General features: G+C 42.7%; 1 protein-coding gene across 1 annotated transcript in view; it reads left to right on the plus strand.

The window, feature by feature from the left end:
* LOC124156551 overlaps positions 1 to 5,840 on the plus strand; it is a 500,021-nt gene extending 494,181 nt beyond the window's left edge. Inside the window, exons 3-4 of the mRNA XM_046531159.1 lie at positions 1,504 to 2,051; positions 3,402 to 5,840. Of these exons, the coding sequence (XP_046387115.1) occupies positions 1,504 to 2,051; positions 3,402 to 4,594 (1,741 nt within the window). The 3' untranslated portion in view covers positions 4,595 to 5,840. The remainder of the gene's footprint in view (positions 1 to 1,503; positions 2,052 to 3,401) is intronic.
* The last annotated feature ends 3,647 nt before the right edge of the window (positions 5,841 to 9,487 follow it).

Consider the following 9,487-nt stretch of genomic DNA (forward strand, 5'->3'; position numbering starts at 1 on the left):
ATAGAAAGTATGATGATCGTTAAGAACAGTATATTTACCCACACCCATGTAATGCAATTCGCCACGGCTTCTCGTTCAGAAAATTTTCGTACCAAAGTTGAAGAGGAATAAATAAATGGAAGTTTTTTTATGTTAAGGTGAGAATAATACACGTAGTGCTGTAAACTGCCGCGTCCGCTTTTAAGAAACCCGGTAATTTTTTTCGAAGAATAAGCATCGACACCTCAAAACTTTGAAACCTCACTCGAAATCGATTTAAAAAATCTAAACTCCCCCCACGTAACAATCATTCTGCTTTACATTTACAAATAAATTATAGCTCACTTAAGATATGACTCCGTTATGGTTTCACACGAAGTATTCCAAAGTAATGAACCCACGCAGCTCTTCCTCCCGAGGATGGTATGGATTGGGGAGGGACGTGGTCATCCAAGAAAGCATAACGGGCGCGTAAATTTTCACACATTCAGGGGAGGGGGATAATGCTATTCTCTGGAACCCACCACACAACGTGAGAGATTTTGCTAGGGACATCCAAGAACATCTCCTGGGAGGAATCTATATTTTGAAACGTGGGATCAGGAACTAAAAGTTCTATCAACCTTCTGCCAAGCTCCCCATGAATACAAGCCACGCTGTTTATCGCTGTAGTAGAGTGTAACAAAATAAGTCCTTTATATGTATCTTCTTACTCCGAGCTGTGTTGCTTTATATTTTTTTACTATATAAATGGTAAAATTATATTTGAATTTCACCCACAACAGCCATTACGGAATTCTAACTTTTTTTCTTCAGTGCTTCGGTTCCCCTGCCATTAGTTAGGCATAGAGTCCCTCACTTACGCAATATGTCCCCTGATGCTGTATTGTCTTCTCTTTCCTTGTATAAACTGCAGAATCTCAGACTTAAAACGGACTTTAATTTCTACACAATCTCTTGAACTCGACTTTTGACTGCCCTGAACTCTTCTCTCTAGTGAATTCTAGAATACCCACTCGTTCCACCCGCTCCCTCTCCCTACTCCACCTTCCTATTCCCAGAATCTCCCTGACCAAGCGCTCACCTTTATATCGCCTCTCCTCCCTTCTAAATTCGCTCCCTCCTTCCATAGATCCTTTTTACCTGTCACGCAAAAAATTCGCCGCACAAGCTCTGACCTATATGTCTGCTAATTGAATGCTATACTTCCCTACTGGTTAATTCCTTGTTTGTTTTTATGTTGTTATTGTATTGTGTCTAATTAATTTCATTGTTAAAAATTTCACTGTAAATTGGCGTCACGGATATATGTGAAATTTACTTAAATAAATAAATAAATTCCCTTTCTCTCTGCCTCGCTTTCTTCCCCTCCATCCCACCCATTCACCCCTTCGACCAAAACCTACCCTCCTCCCGCGCAGGACTGCGACAGGATCTCTGGCGAGAGCTACACTTTAGCCTCCAAAGCATCTCAATTCCCCTTCTTTGATTTGAAATGTTACATTTTCTTCCCTCGGGGTGCAGGGGCGCGGGGAGGAAACGCCGGCCTCCACGAAGGTCTGCGTCGAGGAGCCGCCGTGCTCGGAGCCACGCGGACTCCGTGGACAGCGACTCCGACTTCCTGGCGGGCGGCGGCGGCGCGGCGTACGAGGGGGAGGCGTCGGAGGCGGCGAGCGGGCGGAGCGTGGCGAGACGGCGCGGCGGCAGCGGCCGCTCCTCCTCCAAGGGCGACAAGCAGATCCCGGTGTGGGCGTGCCTCTCGGTGATCGCCGGCTTCGTGGCGGGCGGAGCCACGCTCTTCTCCGCGTGGGAGGGATGGCCGCTGCTGGACGCCGCTTACTTCTGCGTCGTCTCGCTCGTCACGGTGGGGTTCGGAGACCTCGTGCCCGGGGACGCCTTCCGCGGCGCCGAGACCACGGAGGGCGCCACCACGCCGATGACGGCCACCAAAGCACCAGAAAGCATCACGGCTGGTGCCACGACTGAGGCCCTCACCACGGCAACTACGACTGATGCCACGACCATGGGGCCTTCCAGTGCGGCGAGGAGACTTCTGGACACTGGAGATTACAGTGAGTGGCATTTGACTCCTCGAGTTATTTCCCACTTTTCTATTTATTATTTACAAGGGGAGACCACGTATCTTACTCCGCCTATTTCAATGCTGTATTTTTTATGGCATTCGGAATTGCGAACACATCTCTAAACTGATAGTGGTTCCATTGAATGGGCCTTAGTTTGCCTGTATTTAAGTGATTTTCAAGCGGTATTATGATGATAAAAAAATTTCTCACGCCCATGTTTGCTGCAATTAAAACTATCGAAATACTGGAGGAAGAGTTCTCGGGATTCTAGCCGGGTCCACGGGTTTTTCTGCACCGACGTTTCGAAGGCTAAGTCTGCCATCGTCTTCAGGGTGAATTCGCCGGGAAAACCTTAGATCCTTCATTATCGAAATACTTGTCGCCGCTTGATCAAAATGAAGACTACAAAATTTACTGCCGTGTCGAAGCTTCGAACCCTGGCCCCCCGAATGAGAGCCTGAGACGCTCACCTCTAGTGCTTGTTAAAAATACCGCCCGAAAACCAATTAATTACAGGCAAACTAAGGCCCATTCAATGGTACCACTATCAGTTCAGAGATGTATTTGCCATTCCAAATGCCATAAAAAATATTACATTGAAAAAGGCGGAGCAAGGTACGTGGTCTAACTTTGTTGTTGATTTAGACCCTTTTCTCGTAACGTAAACAAACGTATCAGCGGTAAGTAAGTCAAAGAGAATTCAAGCTAAAAAGTTGAAAATGTAAAATATTTTTTACAGAAACAGAGCATTTCAAAGAATATAAATGAAATGTTGATTTTTGCATTTTCTTCGGTCTCTCGCCGAGTCCGCTGGCTATTTTTGACAACAGTTCCGACCAACGACCAACGAGAGAGCACCGTCCGGATGAAAAGGCTTACGTGAGGCGGCAGATTTCAGTATTCCATCATCTTCGACCTGAATACGTTGACTGCAATTTCTGCGAAACTGTTGTCAACAAATGCCAATGGACGCGGAGAGAGCCCGAAGAGAACGCGGAAATCATATGATCAACGCCGCGATAAATTTCGAGCATAGAAATGGAATAGTTCAGTAAAATATCGCCAGATATCGCTCTAAATCAACAATAATACTGGATTAATATGATTTAATGTATCATTCATTCGGTTCTCTAACACTAGGAAACTGCTTTTAATCAAACTTCCCTCATCTATTCATTTCATTTCTTTTTCACTTTTGAATTCATAAAGTATCCTCTCTCTGAGTAATTATATCCAGAAATAGTATGCTTGCCAATGCTCAATGATGAATAATACGACCATGTCTAATTTAACGGCAAATACAAATTGTTGCCCATAACCGAATACCTTTCATTCCAGTTGACATGTACGAGGAGTACGTGGACCTTGTATCCACCACTGCCCCAACCACAAGCCACCCCGAGGAGGACCTAACCCCTGCATTCGGTGGGGTGTTCTCCGATTACGTCACCACCAAGGACATGATGATGGTGGACGGCAAGCTGACTTTCTGCGCCCTCTACCTACTCACGGGAATGGCCCTGCTCGCCATGAACTTCCACCTGATGCAGGAGACGGGTCTGCGGGCGGCCCGAAGGATGCTGGACAGGCTTAGGCCCTCGTGGGGACAACCCAAGGGCCGGGCTCGAGAGCGGTCCGCGCCGCCGCCAGCAGTGGGGGCTCACCACGTGGCGCCCCACGTCTGGGGGGCGAGGGGCGAAGCGTGGAGGCGGAGGACGTGGGCGGGAGAGGGGCGGAGGCGAGGCGAGTACTGCCTAGGGCGGAGGGGGAGCTGGGCCGAGAGTGGCACGGACAGGTGGGAGTCGGAAGAAGACGTGCTCGAAGGGACCGGGGGCGGCGCCTCTGCCCCTGGGGGAGTGGTGATCACGCTTCAGGCCGAAGATGGGGCTGTGTACGACTGGGAGCCGGGGGGCGGAGGATACTCCAGCAACGCCGTCTCCGCGGAGGAGGGAATAGACGAGTGCGGAGGCGGACGGATTGAGGAGAAACACGGGGAAGCAAGACATGAGGAGGACGAGGAAGAAGTAGATTTCCGGAAATCCTCCAGCATCCGAAGCAGCGGAGGTCGAAGGTCGAGGACCCCCAGAATGACTGAAGGTCCCGAGGGGATGATTGTGGCTGCTTCCAGAGGACAGAACCGCCTCGAGGTGCCCTCGAAGGCGAATGCAGAGGACCAAATCGCGGTGGCCTCCCGGAGACTTCAACAGGAGGATCCGCGGAGATTTCAACGCTCGCGCAGCCTCGGACCAGAGGCTCCGCCGCCGCAGGCCGATTGGAGGCGGTCGCCGTCGCGGCGGTCGCTCACCGCGGGGGCGGATAGGGTGGAGGGCGGCGGGGGGCGGGAGGGGGGCGAGAGGGGAGCGCGCGCGGTGGCCAAGAGCAAGCGGGGTCCCATCTCGGCGTGGAGGAAGAGGCGCAAACGGAAGAAGGGACTGCGGAGGGTGGGCGTTCCGGCCAGGCAGCAGAGCGGATTCCGGAATCCGTTCTTCTCCACCTCCTCACTAGATCGCATTCCGCCAGACAGACGCTAATTGGGAACACGTGGCACACAATCGAGTGACGCTTCTCAGCCACCAGCGATGGCCACTTCCCAAGCATACGATGTTCAGTAGGAACTCTATGGTTTCCACACGAGTAAGGAATTCGGCTGCTGTCGACGCTAAAGGTTTAATGATTAAGGCGGTGACAGCTAATGAAATTTACCACTTACAGCTGCCACTATTACTCTTGGAAATCCGAGAGAACTTTCCACTCAGAAGCGATGGCATTTCTAATTAAATAAGTTAATATATAAAACTTTAATTATTTTTAAAAATAACCCTAGCTCTTACAAACAATTATTTATGATAAAAATGAGGATTTGTTGAAGACTGTGACAAATTTAAAGGTGTTCCAGAGCGTTCAAGTACCTACTGATAGTACGAATCCAAAAAAAAGTGACTTAAAAGAGGATACTTCTCTTTCTTAGCAAACTCACAAATGGTATATTTTCTATGATTACACTACATTATATGTTTATGCAGATTCGGAACTTAATAAATTGCACAGAGTGCCCCGGTCATGAGCTTAGTACCACTGATCTACAAAATTATTGCTTCACATAACTAATGTTGTTTTAGATTCATTTTACATGCTCAGAACTTTGAAAAGGACGAAAAGAAGAGCAGTGATATGCATTAGATGACAGATGAGATACTTTTACGCCTTAATGGTCACTATTCACCGCAGGGAAAAACTGCGAAGAATTTAATGTTGAAAATACATAAATATTTTCATTTATTTTTCAGCTACTACTTCAAGTACTCTCATAATGTTTTCTTCATTTGAAAGTAAAATTTTGCATTTAATTACCCTTATATTCTAAGTGTGCCTTCAATATATTTTCATAGTTTGTGTATTTTGTTAATAATAATTAGTAATATTAGTCGATACTTTATTCCCACATACAGATTTATGACTATTTAGTAGTCGATGGTACTAGAATAAAGAAATTTCTTGGAAAAATTAATAAGCATAAAAAAACGAAGTCTTCTTTACGTTGGGCGAACCGGTCAAATAATTACTGCATTTTCTACTGTCTTACTCTTGAGCAGCAAAAAGAGGTCTTTATCCACATTTTCTTTTCTTCTCGAATCACACGTATAAAAAGTTTGCATTCTGATCAAAAAATACAAAATTTATATTATGATATCATTTTTTTATCAGCTTAAATGCTTCATGATTTCACATTAAAGGGACTAGAGAAAATAGTGCCGGTTATGCCTATCTTGGTCAAGTTTTATGTATGCGGAAAAGAAAGCCACGGCTATAAATGGTAAGTTATACGTATTTCTCTTTAAAATAACTTAATCATTTGGTTGGAAACGCACAAAGAGTGAATAAACACAAAGGGAGAAAAATGTAGAAATGGCATACTTTGATTTAAAAAATTACTGCTAACAATAATTATTTCTGGATTTTTAGAAGTACCACAACCAGATCTATTAAATTACTCGGCAAATCCCACTATTAATCAAGTAGCGGTAGCGAACACCAATTTTTTTTCAAATAATATTGCTTATTCATATTAGTTACAGAACATTCATCGTGCCTCAATACTAAAAAAAACGTCAATTTTGACAATTTGCAATGTAACCACTCGTCATTAATGGTCTAGGAGATAGCTAAGCGTGAGGAACGTTATACTGGTGTTAATAGGAAACTACTGTCATAATTTTTTATAACTACAGAAATTTAATGCAGTTTCGAAGGATCGTTGGAAATTCCTTCACTACCAAGAACGAACAAGAGGATATTTCATAAACTTCACTCTATTTTCACCAAGAATGTGTGTAATTATTTTGCGTGAATTTTCCACATAAGATACTTCCCTATATTCACATCACCCCACAATGTTTTTATCTCGTTGATATTCACTTTTATGTAAAAAATTATTTAAAAACTGAATAAAAATATTTACTATGTTTAAATAAATTTTCACCCAATCTTCATCCCTTCAGCATGATGTTTGACAATTGATTCCAGATGCCATAGTTAAAAGAAGTACATGCGCAAAACTTTAACTGAAAGTATATTGTTGATAGATACTAATTTAACATTAACCTTTCGTCTCATTTAGTTTGAACAGTGTTATTCATCATAAGCAAATGAAATTACTTTTCTGAATCATCAAGGCCAATAACCTATTAAGTGTACTTCAAGAAAAAATTCAATACCCGCTACATCTACAGCCGCATTGTTATCACCAAAAGATGGAGAAGGCAACCGAGTTGGGTTATCTCACAGAAATCTCAAAGGATTAAGAAAGGAACACTTCATTCCCGTAACAGCGTTACCTCAAATAAAACGTCATGGTTACGGCGCATCACACGGCTGCTAAGTGACTTCTCATTCTTTACACGTGCAAGCAAAAGGCGACCGACTTGAAATTCGGCTGCAATTTGAAGTTCTTTGTCACGAGAGGCAGAGGGATGCGACGGATTAGGACCTTTCTATCCGTCCCATTTCCTCGAAGCATCGTAGCGTCTTTGTTCTCACTAATTGGCCACCTAGCACCCATTCTACACCCCTTGCCGTTCCATACAACCCCACCTCTCTTCAGTAAGAATAGCGGTACAGCTCCCTTCACTTGCAAGTGGAACCAAATCCCTTTATGTAGTTTCCACCATTTGGATAGGTACCACAAGCAGAGCAAATGTTACCCTGTACCATTCATTGCTGAAGAATATACAGACATGTAAGTTTTGCGATTTAAATTGGCCCGCTAATATTATTTTCTACTCTCTGTCAGTATTAAATTCCACACTACAATTTAATGTTAACTATGTTTCCAAGTTAATTCCCTACGGATTACCTCGGCGGATAGTTTATCTCTAAAGAATTGAGGCAGTGATATAGTGCAGTGATCAGTAATATTTTTTTTTTAGAAAATAGTTCTAAGACCTACCACCGGTATAGTAAATTCAAAAACCCAATTTAAAAAATGACAGCCCGAAATCCGAGTATTTACTCGAAATGGAGCATGCGGAAAATTGAAGGATAATTTTAAGAGTTCCGTAGTGAGAACAATTGCTCATCTTAAAATTTTGAGTCTCTCAAAATAATAGGCCAAATATTCAACCCTTAGGTTCTTATTAAACCTATTTTTTGTGGATTACACAATGGAGGGGTTCCGTCAAGACCGATAGCCAATGCCATCAGCTGGCCAACTTGAAACTTATGTTAGCTAAATAGCTCACCGGAATCCTGCGTCCGGTTGCAGGAATCGGTGATTGCCATACTGAAAGCTCTAGAAGTTTGTAAAGTTTTGTTTCATACGAAAACATCATGTTGATAATAAATTAATTTAAGCAACTAATTGCCTAAAGAAATAATCCCGAATACCATGTTTCATACGAAAACAGGAAATCCAAGTGTCAATACAAAGTAATTTGGCATCTTGGAAATTCTCAGAAACTCTGTATTGGCATTTGATTTTTCTGGCTTCAAAAATGTACATAAAGACAGCATTTCAGTCAGTTTGAAAGGTAATTTCTATTTTTGCCCGCTAGTTGCTTGCTGAGACCTTTCATTCCTAGAAACAAAATCGGTCCGAAAAACGGAATAACTCTTTCACCACACTCGTTTCTTCAATTATAAAACCTTCGTTTATTGTATCGTCGCCATGAGAACGAGGCCGGAGGGAGGATGGGGAATGTACACCACCCCTCAAACTACATTTTCTCTCTCTTCCTCCCCTTAATTCATTCATTCATTTAGTCAGGTTGAAAGGTAATTTCTGTTTTTTCCCGTAAGGTGATTGCTGAGACCTTTCACTCCTAGAAACAAAATTAGTCTGAAATAAGATAGAACTCTTTCACCACATCCGTTGCTTCAATTGCAATAATAATAAGGCGACAAGTTATCAGACCAATCTGACGGAGTAGCAATGGGATCATCCCTGCCTCGAGCAATTGTCCAAAAATGTTGCATGATTGCGGGGAGAAATTTCTTGCTTCAATTGAGGCGTTTCTAAATACACATTGTTGACGCCTAGCCACTTTGCTTCATACATGAGATACCTTAAAAATATGTTTTTAGAAAGCATATATAATGTACACTGGACAAACATTCTATAATGGGAATGTAGAAGAGCAACGCGATCCCATTCGTGGACATTCTTGTTAAACGAGTGATAAAAGCAGGCAAAGCATGCATATTTGATATCCCTAGCACTGAATTATGAGTAGGTAATGATTTTGCTCTCTGATAAGATTCGTCGAAGTAATCTTCATATCTACTAATCATTCCTTGAAATGTATCCATTGATTGTTTCGGGCAAGCCAAATGTGGAGGAAAAAATTCGAAAACCGCAAATTCACTCGAAGATAAACATTCTTAGCTAACTCTACAGCATGGATTTAAGAAACGGATATTTGTTTTAAATACTTAGAGATACACGATGTTGACGACAAATGACGAAACCGTTAATACGGTGTTACAATGGATTTTCAAGCAAAGTAAATGACATATCCGATGAATTAGCTGGAAGAGAAAACCAAATCATGAAAGCTACATACATGATATTTGCTTGGTAGCTAAATTTACACAAGGTCAATGACAATTACCATCTTTCTAAATATAGACTCAACGCTGAGATTTCGTTTTCCATCTTTATTCTACTGAATTAATCACCCTCTGATAAAAATAAACTGTAGCCTAAAAAAAAACTTCAATGTGAGTGATGGTTTTTTTTTACTCGCAGTCTATTTCAACGCATTTCTATTTTGTATAGATAAATGACAGATAATTTCTTTTCCATATCACCACCACAAATTTAATAATCACTGTAGTTCACCTTTTCCAACACTATTAAACAAATTAGTGCATGTTACATTTTTCTGCGGTGATAACATCAGGTAATCAGGTGCATCGACTGCATTGGT

The sequence above is a fragment of the Ischnura elegans genome, chromosome 3 (assembly GCF_921293095.1).
Source record: "Ischnura elegans chromosome 3, ioIscEleg1.1, whole genome shotgun sequence".
Taxonomy (NCBI): domain Eukaryota; kingdom Metazoa; phylum Arthropoda; class Insecta; order Odonata; family Coenagrionidae; genus Ischnura; species Ischnura elegans.